At 41.2% G+C, this 17465-nt stretch overlaps 1 protein-coding gene across 1 annotated transcript in view; it reads right to left on the bottom strand.

Annotated features, from left to right (window-relative positions):
* Rhbdd1 (rhomboid domain containing 1) overlaps window positions 1–17465 on the bottom strand; it is a 106016-nt gene that overhangs the window by 44012 nt on the left and 44539 nt on the right. Inside the window, exons 4-6 of the mRNA XM_051190570.1 lie at window positions 12930–13018; window positions 10927–10983; window positions 1300–1443 (exon numbers count right to left, since the gene is read on the bottom strand). Of these exons, the coding sequence (XP_051046527.1) occupies window positions 1300–1443; window positions 10927–10983; window positions 12930–13018 (290 nt within the window). The remainder of the gene's footprint in view (window positions 1–1299; window positions 1444–10926; window positions 10984–12929; window positions 13019–17465) is intronic.

The raw sequence follows: 17465 nt of genomic DNA, 5'->3' as shown, positions 1-17465 counted from the left end.
AAAGATGGATCCTGATGTTGAACCTGCTTTTTCATTTATACAGCCCAGGAACCCAGCCCATGGGAGGTTTAACATTTCCTAGGAATACCTTCATAGACATGCAGAGGTACCATGGGGGTTTCAAATCTACTCAGGTTGATGACAGATCAATCACCACAGCTCCTTTCCACTGAGGCTGTTTAACTGCAAGACTTCAGCCTCAGCACAGCTTCTCAGGACTCAGTTTAAAATCAAGGGCTGGCGCGATTATACCCCTTAGTTCTCTGTTTGCAACAGCACTCAAAGCATCTCTGAAGAATGTCTTTGACATCTCTGAAAATTCTACAAATTCCTGGCACCCCACTGCCCCTGCCTCTGTGAAGATCTAAGGATACTCTCCACCCCTCTCCCTTCTAACACCCGCTGAGTCTCCCCTGAGTACTTGCAATTATGGTTACTTGTGCATCCCAGTATGTAGCATAAGTACACTCCATAAGACATTGTGAAGCTTTTCAGGGCAGAACCTTGTTGTTATAATTACTCATGAAGGAGGTAGTGTCAACACACCAGAGACACTGACGTTTTCCAGAGCAGGTCCCATCTTCTCCCTCCATTAGGTACACTCTGTACCTGCACAGTACCCTCTGTGAAGTTATCATAAGACCTGTATACATGCGACTGAGTAAATGCTGCTTCTTAGTACTTACACTAGGGCAATAATGAAGACACCTATACCCAACTTCCTAAGCCAAACCCAGAGCAGAGAGAGCAAAATAGGTATACTGATTCTTAGATATCAGTCTGTGAAAATAACCTTCTGGAAAACATGTTAGAACTACAAAATCCCAGGCTCCTCCCCTGGAGAGACTGATCCAGTCGGACTCAAACCAGAGTCCATTTGATCCTAAGGACAATCTGTGGGGAGGTTCATGGTCAAGACTTTGGTATATGGTGACAGAATGCCACTATACAGTCATGAACTCCAAAGTTAGCCGTTCTCATGCACTTAAGACTTTTTTTTTTTTTTAAGTTTCTTGATTTGAATGTTAAAGCACAAAGCACAGCAGACCTATAAAAAGAACACTTAACAATGCATCTAGTCTGGCGCCTTGGGAGCTTAGGCTGTGGGACAACAGCATCACATCCCATTCTCTGAGAACACTATCTGCACATGTTTTTCACCTATAAGTCCTTTTTTTGTTTTTGTTTTGTTTTTAATAAACTATTCAAGGCTTAATTTGCTCTAAATAGTCCTTTTTCAGACCACCTTGCCACGCACGAGGCTAGTTTTAAAATAACTCAAGGGCGCAAAGCTCTTACCTCGGTCCCAGAGGCTGGCTCTTAAGGCTCTTTCCAGCTGCTCCTCCTCGCTCAGTCCTGCTGTGTAGACATCATAGTTCCTATGAGTGTTTTCATTGGCTCTCGGTCTGCCGTCTGGGTAGTGATTTTGATAGCCAGAGGGGCCTGTGGGCACAATCAAAAGGTTACAGAGCCCAGTGATGGGGTTTGGCTGTTGCTTCAGAATTCCCACTTTGCATGTGCAAAGACAAGAAAACAATTCATGTTACCATTTTGAGTGTAACAATAATCTTACAAATAAGAAAAGATGACATACAGAGAAAACTTCCACAAGGGTGGCCAGCGATGCCCTGTCACGGTTGCAGCCACAGCGCAGGACACAGACCTGGATATGGCTGAGATGACGTGTCAAAGAGGAGAAGAGACAGTAATTAGAAGGCAGCTGCAAGTACAGCAGAAGAAACTGGAGTGGGCTTATGGGGCGCATTTGTCAGCTTGGAGCTGTTGTCCACCCTGTTGCCCTGGAGTATTTCCTGTGAAGTTCTGACTTGAGTGGGAGAATGGTGGGAAGTAGCTGAGAACATTTTACTGTCTTGTGGCTCCACCCAATCAGACACAACCAATGTTTCATATCTATCTATCTATCTATCTATCTATCTATCTATCTATCTATCTATCCATCCATCTATCTAATCTACCTATCTACCCATCTACCCATCTAATCTATCCTATCTATCTATCTATCTATCTATCTATCTATCATCTATCTCACAGGGTGCCAGTGCTGAGTATTCTTTTTCAAAAACTAATAACAACATTGAGATGGACAAGGCAATTTCTCTGATTATAACTTTATCAGGCACTGCACTTCCAATTAATAGCACTTTCAAAAAAAGTCGGTACTCAACAGAACAGGAGATAACATGATTATTAAATAATAGTATATTGGTGTCAAGAGACACCAATTAATAAAAGACAGCAGTGGAACAAAGTTTGCTTTTGCAAAATAATTCTATCGAACTTTTGTCCGTTTGGATTCCGTCCTTGTGTTTTCTTTAAGGGTTAATGATTTCAGAATTAGTTCCAAGGGGCTCTTTATAGATAACTGTGGGGCATAATGGGAGGAGTTGCCTTCTGTTCCATGCCTCCCCTCTATCCTGCCATTATCATAGTCTTTGAAGGGGATGTTTCAAGTCTTCATTAATAACTTGGTTGCTAATGCCACTCTGTAAACTACAGTATCACGTGTCTCTATGTCATCCCACACAGAGCATGAATGAACACTCACTTTAGAAAAACTGCAGAAAAACACAGTAGAACTTGGTTGAAATTTCACATTCAGAAATTTGATCATTGAAGCTCAATCTGTTTTGAAATTTATGTTTGAACTTTATATTATTAAAACATTTTAATATGTATGATTTTCAGGCCATATTTTAATTCAGTTTTTAATTACCATACATAAGCTTCCTTATAACATTTTCATATGTGTTTAGTTTTAGTTGGCGCTATTTCTGCCCCTGGCCCATCTCCTTGTCCTATATATCCAAGACTGAAAGAGAAGTTTTCATAACTGGCAAAAACGGTCAGCAGTTTTGAATCCTTATTTTCATTAAATAATGAAATCACAATAAAACATGCCAGCTTCAACTGATAACCCAGTAACTGCTGTGTGTTCACAACCATATCTGTGTCACATGTCACTAGTACGTGGAGGAAGGACCTTTGCAGAGTGATGCAGGTTAGTTAGGGTCATTAGGACCTGGCTCCCAGGATGCTGTCAGTGGTTATCTGAGAGGAGGAAGTGAGTAATGAACTCACATGTTCTGTCTCTGTGTGAAGTCCTCCACCATTTATGATGTAGCAAGAAAATCCCAACCAGATCCTAGCACATATCTGATTCTAGACACATGGGTTCTTTATGAGTTACCTACTTCCAGTTTGGTTATACAGGAATGAAAACAATATTGACAAATTATTAGTGTAAAACTTACTAAGGTATTTATTTATTTAATTTTCAGTAAATGCATGGAGTTGTACCATTATCACCACAAATAACTGTAAATATTTTCATAATTATGTCAAATAAATTTGAATAATGCTGCTGTAAACATCCGTGGGCAAACACTTAAGTGAGCTCACTTGTGTTTTCTGTTGAGTGTGTATCTAAGAGTGTAACTGCTCATCTGACTACAGTTTTGTTTAAATCTTTTAGGAACCACAATGTTTTTAAATTGGATGCACCACCTACAGTCCTACAAGCAGTGTGTGAGGGCTCTGGCTACAGTACACCTGTAACTGACAGACGCTTGCTTTTACATGCCTTTTTAAATTTAGCTATAGCTGTTGAATCGGTGTGATGGCTATTCTCGGTGGTTAACTTAAGTACAATTGGAATTAAGTAAAGCCCAATGACTGGGCACATCTGTGAGGGAATTTTTTTCCTTAATTAAATCATCTGGAATGAAAAAATTCGACTTTTAATCTAAATCTTTGAGGTGGGAAGACAAACCTTTAACCTGGAGCACACCTTCTGCTGGCAGCTATACAAGGGCATGGAAAAAATGAAACTTTCTCTTTGCCTGTTTGCTCTTGCTCTGCATAACAAGCCCATTCCTTCACTGGCATTAAAGCCCACTCCTTTGGGAGTCTAGCATCTATCTACTGAGGACCAGTGAAGACATTCAGCCCTGTGAACTGAATGATTCCTGGATTCTGGGCCTTCCATTCATAGGCAGCCATTGTTGAACTCACTAGACCACAGCTTGATATATATATATATATATATATATATATATATATATATATATATATAGAGAGAGAGAGAGAGAGAGAGATTCATTCTACAGGTTCTGTTCCTCTCTGTGAAGAGAAACCTTGACTAATATAAGCTATCCTGTTTTTGCGACAGAGTCTCACCACATTACCAAGGCTGGCCCTGAACTCACTATGTAGTACAGGTTGGCCTTGAACTTGTGAAACTCCTGCTTCTGTCTCCTATGTGCAGGACTGTATCAACATCCTCATCCTTTTCACTGTTGAGTGGTTTAATGCTCAATGGTGTTGACCATCTTTTTATGGACCGATCAGGCATGTGCATGTCTTATTTAGAGAATGTCTATGTAGATGCTTTACTCTTTTAACTGGCTGTTGTAGTATCTACTAACTTGGTTCTATTTTGTTGAATTTCCTTAACATAATAAAAAAACAATGAATACTGAAAGAAGCCTTAAGTGGAACTCCCTAGAATTTGATGGGTAATTATGAAGGCTTTGCTTGCAATGCAATAAATAACACTGAGTACTTATTGAATGCTTTCAATAGGCCCATTTCTATATTTGCTTTCAATAGGCCCATTTCTATATTATCTTTTACATGTCTATGTCAGAATAATAACATTAATGTTTTTCAAAACAGAAGAAAAACAGTAAAAATCCTCACAGTGGTTTATGACCAACTTGGGAACAGAACACAACTGTAAAGATGGATGCCCTCTTCCAGCTCTTGTTTACTCAAGTTAACCACCAAGAATAGCCATCACAAACCATTAGAAAAACTCAGGTTCCCTGATGTGTTAGGGACAATCTTAGCATACTTCCCATCTAAAGAGTAAGGAAGAATGTGATAGAATTATGGATCTTGATTTTTCTATACTCTTCACCAAACACTAAGCACTGCAGAGTACAACAATGGTCAAGCCAAAATCAACAAACTCACTGCACAGAGCCTAAATGAAAGGTGTAGCCACTTAACAACACTTATAGAATACTTCTGAGTGAGTCACTGAATACAGCAGAATACTTCAATAGCCCTGAAGTGGTGACACTTCCCAGGTCTCCAAGAATGCTAGTTAATTTCTTGCAAGGCAAAAAACATATTGGGTTATTTTTCCACATGGCTTATTATCACCATTAAAATCCCTGTGGAAATGTTTGTGCTGTATAAGGATTAGGCAGCAATCCTACCTAACCCACCACACAGCACTCAGCTACTTCAAAACCCAAATGACCTGGGGCTCTGCAGCACTGGCCTGGGCAAACACTACATGTGCCTTCAGAGTCTTAGTTGCATGGATGTTAATTGCAGTGACTTTAGGTAACATTTTCTCAATATGTTATTTCTTTGTTAAAAACAACCTGGCAATGTTTTGATGCAATAAAGTCCATTATAAAATCTTAACTTGATACTTGTCAGACAAAACACGGAGACAATGAATGAGTAAAACCTTGGTGCCTTAGGTCAAAAGGACTGGTGTCATAAATCACTAGCAAGACCAAAAATGCCATCAATATCTATTATGATAATGGGTCCTTGTGAAACAAAACTTTTCAATAGCTGTCCTTCTAATGGCCCAATTAGATGTTTTAAAATCTTTATAATAAAGAAGGGCAGAAGAATATATCAACCAATACTTAGAATAAATAAGTTTAAATTATGTCTTGTGATAGATACTTATTAAGTGATATACTTAAGCTCTGTAGGTAAAAAGAAGGAAAGAAAGGAATGAAGGAAAGGAAGGAAGGAAGGAAGGAAAGAAAGAAAGGCTCCTGGCCATCATTACTTTGCTCCACCTGGTCCTTATACACATTCCAAGATTTCATAGCAAAGAGATCAAGAAAAACGACACAGATTAGAAAAATTGGTAACAGCTTTTAAAACATCCGTTAGTTTCTTTGACCTCTAAGGAGTTTCCCAGCTGAAGGAGGCCATGTTAAGATAAATCATCACTTGCATCAGATAGGTATGCTTGCATCAAAGTTGCATAGATGACCATTAGCCTGGCCACCTGGGCCCTCTGTAGTGCTGTCTTTGAAGAAATCCAATCACTCCAGAAGAAGGAATATAAGTATGTTAATCATACAGGACATCAAAAGGGAAAGTTAAAAAAAAAAAAAAGTTTGGATTTCTGCCTTGAATTCTCCAGTCTGTGTCTGCTGCACCAATGCCTCTTACAAATGAAGGGAGAAGGGGGCAAAGGAGAGGCTTTCCTTCTCTGTTTTCAGAAAATGTAAGTAAATGTGGCAAGGAGAGGGTGGTGGAGGAAGGGAAGAATGGATGCGGATGCGATGAGTAGATGGATGGATGGATGGATGGATGGAGGGAGGGAGGGAGGGAGGATGGGAGGAAGGGGGACAGGGAGGGAGCCAGGATTATTTTGTTTCCCAAAGTTCAGTTGTCAGAGTGCATGGGGATCTTAAAGCCACATACAACTGATAAGCAGGGGCAATGAATCACTGACTCACATCCTTGTCCCAGACTTGCCCTTCGCTACCCGTGCAAATGTGACCAAATTACTCAGCCTTCTTAAGCTCAGTTTTCCATCTGTCGGGACCAGGAAGTCTATGACAAGCCATGTCTGTGTGCTTTCACCAGAAGGCTGCTGGTGTGTGTGTGTGTGTGTGTGTGTGTGTGTGTGTGTGTGTGTGTGTGTGTGTGTGTGTGCACGCGTGCGCGTGCCAGTGGATAACTTCAGGTGCATTCCTCCTCATGTGCTGTTTTTGACAGTGTCCCAGTGATGTGTGGTTTGCTAGATTGGTTGGTCAGAGAAGGCCCCAGGATCCACCGGTTTGTGCCTCTTTGGTGCTGGGATTATAGGTATATGCCACTGAGCTTGTTATTTAGTTATTTTTTAAATCTGGATTCTGGAGATCAAACTCAGGTCCTAACACTTGTGCAGCAAGAACTTCTCCTGACAGAACTCTCTCCCCAGATCCATTGTTATTTCTTATGGAGATTTACAGAGTGACTGTTAATAGCCTTGCCCTCTACCTCCTGGAGAGTACAAGCCAACAATGGGAGGTAGAACTGTGATGGTTTTCCTGACCAGCTTGACTCCTCCCAGTCACATAGACCAGAAATACTTCTCTACTTTCCTCACTATGAACTGGTCTCTACAAAGGGCAAAGTGCTCTTCAAGGGACTAGAGTTATCAGTTCTGTCCATAATAACCAAACACACCATCTCAATTAAGCTGATAATTGTTGTAGAATATTAATTTGTGATGTATTTGTTTATATTGTGGAGCACTTGTTTGATGATGCTAAGATGTGTTGCATTCTTTTATGCTGCATTTGTTTACCTCTGTGAAGCTGTGTTACTCCGACTGTCTAAAACACCTGGTTGGTCTAATAAAGAGCTGAACCGCCATTAGTGAGGCAGAAGGAAGGATAGGCAGGGCTGGCAGAGAGAATACATAGAAGGAAAAACCTAGGAAGAGGAGATCAAGGAACTAGAGAAGGATTGGGAAGAGAAGGGTCCAGCCACCCAGCAACACAGCCAACTACTGAGTAAGAAGAAAAGATATACAGAAATAGAGAAGGGTAAAAGCCCAGAGGCAAGAGGTAGACTGGATAATTAAAGAAAACTGGCTAGAAATAAGCTAAGGACAGGTATTTATAAGTAATAATAACCCTCCATGTGTAATTTACTTGAGAACTGGGAGATGGGCCCTCAAAGAGCCAAAAGCAGAGTTAAAAAACAATACAAACAAACAAAAAACTCCACACATGAAACAGATAATCATCACCCTATCCAGACCAAGCAGAGGTGAAACCCTCACACAAAAATGCACCTTCTTAAAGGAGACAGAAGTCTTGTCTATGATCCCCAAGCCCAAGGTTCCAGTCATAAAAGGATGTAAAAGGATGTAACTTTTACTTTTGGTCCCATTACAAGACAAGTCGTGTGGTTGGTGTGTGTGTGTGTGTGTGTGTGTGTGTGTGTGTGTGTGTGTGTATGTGTGTGTGTGTGTGTGTGTGTGTGGCTGTGGGAGGGTGTGTGTGTTCCAAGTCCTCCCCTTCAAACCCATTATCTGGGTGAATTTCAAGCTATTCAGGTGACTCACACATGACATAAGCCAGGACTGATGAGAGTCATGAGTCGCGTGCCTTGAGAACTGTGGAGAACTCAGAGCCCCATTGCTTCTATAACTACCACACTGTGGATTTGATCTTTCAGGGCACATTCTGGACAATCCCCAACAAGCCACTTCCGATATACTTCCTCTCCCCAGTCCTCTCCACAATTACTTTCCAGAGGAGGTGGAATGGCACCTGTCATGTGATCACTCCACCTCCTTTGGTCAGCCTCATGTATAGCAACTCTGCTCCTCCTCCCCAGAGCACTGATCTCGCCTCCATGACAATATTCCTGTCTGGACATCCGCTCAGAAGGAACAGAAGAAGATGAGTGAGCCCTCTGTGGAGAAGACTATTGTGGGACATTGTGTAATGGTAATACAGGACAATAAAGGCACTGCCCAGACTGTGCTTCAGTGAGGGGAGAGGAACAGGGCAGAGCTTGTTCCCTGGGTGCAGAAGTCTCTCAGGAGAGAGCTGAAGGTGGAACCTGACCAGCAGGAGTAGGGACAAATTCAACAAATGCTATGATTACTAGCTATCCACCTACATCACATCAGGGTTTAGCTTCTATTATCATCTAATTAGTGTCATGGGCTGTTTTGTTTCATCTTCTCAAATGTACCCACTCATATATACCAACCTCTAAACACCTACACCCATTCCTATATGCCCACCTCTAAAAATCCACCCTTATATACCCACCACTGAATATCCATGCCTATATACCCATTCCTATATACCCATCCTATATACCTCTGAATACCCATGCCAATATACTAACCCCTCCACCATAAACTCTAAGAGAGGGACTGCTGTTTGTTCTTTTACAGTGCTCATAACAGCACTCTGCAAGGTGATCTGTGCAGAGTACTGCTAGATAACAGTCTGTGACTTAATAAAGTTATATGGAATCTGGGTGGTGGTGGCACACATCTTTAATTCCAGCACTTGGAAGGCAGAGGCAGGCAGATTCTGTGAGTGAGTTGAAGGCCAAGCTGGTCTACAGAGTTCTAGGATAGGCTCCAAAGCTACAGAGAAACCCTGTCTTGAACCCTTGCCTCCCCAGCCTCTGTTGTCCCCCCCCACCCACCCAATTGCATGGTTGTATGGGAAAATAAGCCAGAAGCAATATATACTACATGCACACAGTGTTAGCTTTCTCATCGCTGTAGCAAATACCCAAGACAGCACCTTAATAGGATGGATGAGCTATTTTGCCTCATGGTTTAAGGCCATGTCTGCCTGTCCCTATTGCTGTGGGCCCGTGGGAAGGCAGTGCCATCATGGAAGAGGTGGAGTAGTGGGGCCAAAATGCAGAGAGAGAGACAGAGATAGAGACAGAGAGAGACAGAGAGACAGAGAGAATGTCCTAGTAGGTGGGCTTTCATTTTTCTTCCTCTTTTATTTCAGGGGCTCGTTAGCCTACTGGATGTTATCACCCACATTCAAAGAAGGCCATGTCCCTTCAGTTAATTGACTAGGGAAATTACCTCACAGACATGCCCAGACATTATTGATTTTTTTTTTTTAGGCAGCTCTCAATTAAGTCAGACTGACAATCAAGATCAACCATCAGATATGTATTAATAACAATTCTTTGTACCTGTTAAAAGCCTAAGTAAGCCAGGTTTCAAAACAATCCAACACACGGTTTATTTTCGTAAGATTTTTGGGCACAGTCATTGTCCAATCGTTTATGAATTGTCAGTGTCTGCTCTCATGATATAAGAAATGGCTAGCTAGTTAGAACAGAGAAAAATGGGCAATACAGCCTTTAGTGTCTAAAACATTAGCTATTTGGAGCTTCATACAAAAAGCTGCCAGCCACAAATCTAATCTCTGGTCATTGTTAACTGATATGACTATAAAGTGTGTGCTGTGGATCCATGTTGTACTAGCCCAAGTTAGGTTGTCAGCTCCAATTCTGGAGAGTTTTCTCTACTAGGTTGCTGACTGCCACCAACTGTATACTCAAACAGCAGGAGACTAGGCAGTTCTTAAAAGTCCTTCTCATGTGGGCATTACTGTGGACATTACCTTATGGGGATTTGATTTCACACCAAAGGCCCCACTTCTGTTATGATACGGGCTAGGATTTCAACATAAGCATCTAATGGGATTCATGTCTAGTCTATTGCATTAAGACACCCAGCACCTATTACTGCACTACCTGCCCAAACGTCCTGAATACCCATGCTCTCCTCTCATGCAGGAGTTAATCATTCAATTGTACAGGTTAATGTTATTAAGAGGCTAGCAATCTGAATGTGATGGAGATAGGACCACCACCATAGTTATCAGGTAGATCATCACCTCATCCTATTGTCTTTACAGGATACAGGAAAAATCACATATGTTCTTGTCTCTGCCCAACGTGATGCTATGTGCTGCTACAGGAATCTGAGCATATTAGTAGGGCAAGCTGGAGCCTTGCTGAATGAGCAGATTAGATAGACAGTGTGGAATTGTATCCCTGTGACCAATCCAAACACTCTGCCAGTGGGAGTCTTGGGTGTCTTGGGAATAATATGTACCTTATTATACACAAGAGGCTTTACACCAATTAGACAATTGTTTCATGCCTGAGTTACCATCTTCCCTAACAGCCTACCAGATGCACCCTGGTTTACTCTAACCCTATTTGGTTTCCAGGAAGAGTCAAGGTACACTTGGGTGCCAAGTGAGTTATTCCACATCCAGAACTAATGCTATCTTAAATCGTCTCCATGCTCCTAAATTCTGTATTTTTTTAAAACAAGTTAAACTGTATTAAATGACATGAACTTACCTGCACTATTAAAGTAGAACTGCTGCCCTGGATACTCAACACTGGAGGAAAAAATGCCTAAGCACAAAGGAAATCAACATTTTAATAGTGGTCATAAGGTTTTAACTGCTAATCTTTCCAACAAGTAAACAGTCTTCATGAGAAAACCCAGGGTCACTTTAAATAATTTATAAACAATTGTTAAAACAAACCTCATTTATTTGGAGGGGACAGTGTGTGTGTGTGTGTGTGTGTGTGTATGGTTTGTGTGTGTGTGTGTGTGTGTGTGTATGGTGAGTGTGTGTGTATGTGTATGTATGTATGTATGTATGTATGTATGTGTGTATGTGTGTGTATATGTGTGTGGTGTGTGTGGGGGTGTGGGGTGGGGGGGTGGATGTCAGTGAAACCCTAATTTACATGCATTCTGGTTCCTTAGAGGTGCTAAGTGACTTCAGGTGATTTTTGCATCACAGGGCACCAAGCTTGGGCTCTGAAGCCATTATAAAAAAAACAGACAAGTTGTGGTGGGTAAAAGCCTTCTCGAAACAAGGGTATTAGGAGAGCCTTAGACCCTTAGACCCAAGGGTATTAGAAAGACCCTTCCTAAGGGACTTTCTCTGGCACAGGTGAACCAGACAGAAAGAGGCCCAGGCAAAGTTCCAGGATGACTGCTTCTTTTAAGAAGAACAAAATAGCAGGCCATTTTCTATAAGTTGTGTCATTTCAATTCTAGGCTCTCTCCTGTCTTTCTCTGCTTTCCTCAGAAAACTGCTTGCAGACCGTTTTTCAAACTTAATTTTCTTTTGTGTTACTTTGAAAAAATTGTATGTAAAAATGTCTGCACAAAAACCAATAAACACAAACAGCTACGGTCTTAAAGAAGGTTTCAAAAAGTTTAAATGTTATAACCATGGGGGAAAATCCTTTTTAGAAATTAAAACAATCATGTGTCTAAATTTTTTTGTTTGTCCGCAGAGAGCCTTAGGAACCACTAAATCTTAAGACACAGAAAAGTAGATCAAGACGATGCATTCTCCCCCGTATTAGTATTCATTGCCAGAGAGGCACTGTCCAACTGTGCTGCGAATGTGATGATGCCGGCACTGGCTAAGGTAATGGGCGAATGTGCAGAAATGGGAATCTGTGTAGATACTGCATAGCCTGTAAAAATCACCCCAAAGTGAAAACAACCTGCCAATAAAGGCTGCAAAGCAGGGCCCAGAAAGCTTTCAAATGCCATGAATATTATATGGTTCTCAAGAACCACAGTCATCGGCACAAATTGTGAAAACAAATTATTTATGGTTCAAGAAAAGGTAATAGTCTCAGAAGGTTTCCTATGAATAAAAGATGAAATATTAGAATGCACATGGTCTATAAAACAAGTGTTTGCAAAACACCTGCCTTACAAGTCAAAATCGGTACAGTATTTTATATTAAAGGGTCTAAATGTATTTGCTTCTAAATAAAACATTTTCATTGAACATCAATTTAGAGGGGGAAAAGCAAGGGAAAAAAAAACCAAAGAAAATAAAAAGCAGGGACCAAACCTCAAGAGATAAATTACATGGCTTGGCTTCCCATGACTATAATGTCTTGCCCACCAAGGACCTGGTGGTCATCCTGAATACTTCAATTTACTGGTACTTCAGTCTAGGCTTGATCTACTTCTGTAACCTTGCCAGGCATATCTATTAATTCAAGGAATTTTATAGAAAAATACATTATTGTAAACATACGCTTTGAGGAAAATTGCAGTTTTCTGTGAATGCATAGGGCTGGGGGTAAAAGTCTGTACCTTAAGAACACCTCAGAATTGAAATTTGGGTTTTCACTCTCCTTTTAGGAACAACGTGAGGACCTGCGATTGGCTGTCTTGACATCTCTTGGTTTAATGAGAAATCTGAGTATATCAGGGCATTTCTAAAGTGAGCCACAAGGAGTGTTGGGCTGCTTCTGTGCACATGAATGAGAAGAGGAACTTCTAACTGCTGTCAGGCCAGAGGTGCTTTGTTTTGTACCTGCACATTTCTCCATGATTTTCTTCAGAGGCCCCAGAGTGTACATCAGTCCAACAAGAATGCCAGCCAGATGCCCAGCGAAGGAAGTCCTAGGAGGGAAGGAGACCCTTAGTGACTGTTCTGTTGCTGATTAGAGACATTCTGTCTTCTCATTAGCCCAGTGCGAGCCAATTAGTCAGAGTCCACATGCTTTGTTCCACACTGGGCCTTTTATGCTGAGTAGCATTTAGCTCAGTCCAAAGAACATTTCCTACCTTAAAAGAAAAACAACAACAAAAACAAAAACAAGACAACGACTAATAATGTCCACACATTTAAAATGCATCACCCTTCCTTAACTAAAACACATGCTTGTTTTTTCTGCCAAGACAAGCCATAGATTACATCTATTTCTTCCCTGGACCTTTTATCATCGAAAAATACCGATGAAATCAGTTTTTTCTGCTCAGAATTAAATATGGACTGTCCAACCATTGGGAGGGACAGTGTCCATCCATGTTCACAGCACGGCAGACAGCTGTGTGTTTATGCATGACTGACTGGTAGAGCAGCCGGCCACCGAAACTCAGGGCAGATGACCCTATGTACTACCTCCTCCCCTTGTTTTCATGCAGTTAAAAGACTTCAGTGTTGGGAAGATGGGTTGGGCACTGGATGACTCTAGTCTTCTGGAATTACCATGAAAGCCTGGCAATCGCTTTAAAATGTATTTTCAGATGCTTGCATTTATCATGTATTTCTAGAGGCCTGTGGTACTTCCAGGTTGGTTGTGGGCTGGGGACTATGTCTATGGAGGTCATTCAGCCCAAGTTGAAGAATTACTAGGGATTTACTGAGCTGCACATTTTACCACCAAGATGGCAGAGTTTCTCAAGTCAAGTGCCTGATTGATTGCCAGCTGCCTGGCACCATCTAAACACACATGGATTTGAACACACACCTGAGCCCTAAACTGGTTCTTTTCTGTGGTCTCATTTCCATGCAGTTCGTAAGCTCCAGCTTGTCACACCCAGTGCAGCTTTTGTAACCCCCGTCCCGTCCCATCCCACCCTCGCTATGCAGGTTGTTGTGGGTCCCTGACTAAACTATTAGGGAAAGTCCAGCACTGGATACAAGGTGAGCACCAGATGGATACATGCTGAATGACCAAAAGAAAAATCAGCTAATAAGTACCCCGAGCTTGCTCTCCATTGGCTCCCACAAGTAGTATTCAGCCAGAGTGCAAGCCACGTTACTCCCTTCCTCTGACATCTACTGGCTTACTTATGGACTTGTATGAACCAAGTATGAACTTGACTCCAGTTCCTGCCTTGTTCATCTTTTCCCTTTAGCCCCGGGACCCACCACACTCATCCCCACACATCCAAACACTCTGTGGCCTGAGCCTGATGCAGCTCTGTCAAAACCATGAACTCGCGCACCTCCTCGGCCTGTCCTCGGCCTGTTCTTCTACCTCACCATAGCCCATACCCAGCTACACTCAATGGCTAAGAGGGCAATTGTTTTCATCAGAAAAACCTACCTCATGGGATTTATAACCTAATAACAAAATACGGAATTGGTTCAATATCTTCCATGTTATGGAACAGATAGTGGGACCTAGGCTTTTTGTTAGGGTGCCCCACCCCTGTGTCCATATTATTTTGTTCTCTATTGAAGCATAAACAACAATAACACACACACACACACACACAACTCCACCTAGTTAGAAGTAAGAAAGTGATAGTTTAAAGGAACAAAAAGCTTTGATTTAAAAAAAGAAATTGATTTCACTTTAACTAAAACGAACTTTATTTTTAAATAATTGGTAATTTTGAAACCTTTTAAAGTAAGCTTCCTGGTGAATCAGAGATATAAAATAAAACGGAAGGAAGTTTCAATTAAAAGTCCAACCTATTAGACAGTTAATCTTAAATCTCATTTACAGTTTGGAGCATAATACAGTAAAATGAATTCCTTATCTTTATAATGGGTTTTCAGAAGTTTGAGTTATAGTCTAATTGCTCTGATATAATTAGAATAGCAAAGGGAGAAACAGTGCATCCTGCTCCAACCCTGAGCAGTGGCACAAAGGTCCTACCAAAGAAAATCAGCTATTGTTATTACTTCATTTGTCCAAAGAAGTATTCATTTTCAAAATGAAAAGATATGATCTTAATCAAAAGGAGATATCTCACATTATGCACAAAAGGGGAGAAAGTTCTCCACAGAAAAAAAGGAAATATATCTTGTTTTAAGAGTACCATAACTCTTCCTTGCAGTCGGTAACCATTCCCTAGAACGCCTCCCTCCCTCTAAGACACAGGCATCCCGAGTGCAAGAGACGGAGCGCTGAGGTTACCTTTGGGAACAGAAGGAAGCCTTGAACTATTCGCAAAAGACGGGAAAACCTTCAAATGTACTTACCCTCCTTGAAATCACAGTGTTATGACTGCCTTAGTTATTGTCCTTGGTGCTGAGACAAAATGCCTGACTAAAGGAACTTAAGGAAGTGTTGATTTCTGCTCATCCCCAGAGAGAACAGCCAGTCATGACAGCAGGAGCGGGAGGCGGCTGGTCACACTGCATTCACAGTCAGGAGTGGGATGGTTAATGGGGGTCTCCTTACCTCAAGTAACCTAAACTAGATAATCCTTCATAAGTAGGCTTGTCTCCTGGTTGAGTCTAGACCTCTTAAAGTTGACAATCAATCACAATTCTGACCCCTGTCAACTGTCAGCTTGACACTCAAATGTACTTACTTTGACTACAGAATATATTTTGTTCAATTTGGAAAGCCTGCATAGTCTTTTGATTCCAACAATGACTCCAGGCAATCTCTTGTCTGTGACAGCCTCCATAAGATAAAAACAAGTGCCACACTTCCAATATACAGTGGCACAGGGCGCACATCCCTATTACTGCTGTGTTCTCAGAACATGGGAAGAACACTATTGAATATCACAAAAATGGCCTTGAGCCAGTTCCAAATAGCATCCTTGTTCCCCTCTGAAACTTCCTTGGCTGGGTCTCCACTATACACATTTCCTTGTATTTCAAGAGCCTACAAAAATGGTCTGTTAAGCTTTGCTTACAGTACACAAGGCTTTTCTAACCCCAAATCCAACATAGTCCTCCTTCCAAAGGCCTGGGAATCACATAGGCTTTTCACAGCAATGGACACACTTCCCAGCATCACTTTCTATATTAGTTACTTTTTCTACCACTGTGATTAAAATAATGGACAAAAATAAAAAGGGGAAGGGCTTAGTTTTGAGGGTACAGTCCATCCTGGCTCCACAAATCAGTGATAGCTTGAAACAGTTGGTTATGATGTATCCACAGACAGTAATGAACACTAGTGCTCTGATCCCTTCTGTTTTATTGCCCAGTTAATGACAGTATTGCTTCCTAACTTACCCTGGTCTAGACAATCACTCACAGGCATCCCCAAAGGCTAACTGAATCTACATAGTCACTCACAGACATGTCCAGAGCTTATCTTCTAGAGTTGAGATCCTGTTGATGTGTCAACCAATGTAAATGATCACAACTGTAATTGTAAATGCTCAACAGAAACTTTGATCTCAAGGTTAGCTACTTTGTTTTCAGCTGTACATGGGTACTGTGAAAGCAATTGCTCAAAAGCAGAAGAAGCTCACAGACTGGCACAACACACTGAGAAAACCCTGTTACACTGTTACACTGGGTAGTGCCTCCATCTCAAAATGTGAGAGCCAGACACAGAGGGATGGCCATGAGCTCCAGGCCAGCCTGAGCTACATAGTGAGTCTCAGACAATCCTAGTCTACAAAGTGAGACCTTGTTTCAAAAATATACATAAAACAATAGTGACAAAATTATTTTGAGTATTCAAATTACTGCAAAGGGCAGCCACTTATGCTAAGTACTTGAGTTTATCAATTGTCCAACTTTGTTGCTGCCTGTGCAGTGTTATGGCATTTCCGGGTTCACTTTCCTCCTTGCTAAAACGGAACTTCTATCAGTTCTTTTAGCTATTGCTTCAAAATGGAAAACAAGTCTTCCTAGTGTCTGGGCGTTCTAAAAGATCTTTATTTTAGGAACCTCTGTCTGAGGTCAGGTAGAGGATCCACTGCTGCTGATAATAAAGGGAGCCAGTCACCTCCTCCATGTACCATCTGTCTTTTCGCCCAGCTTCTACGGTATTGTTATATTGGACATGTGGTCATAAGACCTCCATCATTGTAGTTGCACATTCAGTTTACTTAACTGGCTTACAATTTGCTATGCTTTTTGATATATGTTCCTCTTGTTAAAAAATTCCCAGCCACGACCATTTTTGGAGATATGCAGCTGTTGTTTATTTGTTGACACATACTTCCATGGGTATATGAGGGCAAAAAGAAAAAAAAATAAAATAAAAGAAAGTTAAAAAATTAGGGCTACCATATGCGGTATATCAGAATAATGGTGGAAAGGCAACTTCTGAGCAAAATTAAGACTGAGATACTACAGATTTCAGTTATGTAAATGATATGCAAATGGCATGAAAGCCACCATGTTCTTTCCTATACA

This window comes from Phodopus roborovskii, unplaced genomic scaffold, assembly GCF_943737965.1.
Source record: "Phodopus roborovskii unplaced genomic scaffold, PHOROB, whole genome shotgun sequence".
NCBI classification, from domain to species: Eukaryota; Metazoa; Chordata; class Mammalia; order Rodentia; family Cricetidae; genus Phodopus; species Phodopus roborovskii.
The sequence above is the reverse complement of the archived record's forward strand: the minus strand, read 5'-3'. Positions and strand labels throughout refer to the sequence as shown.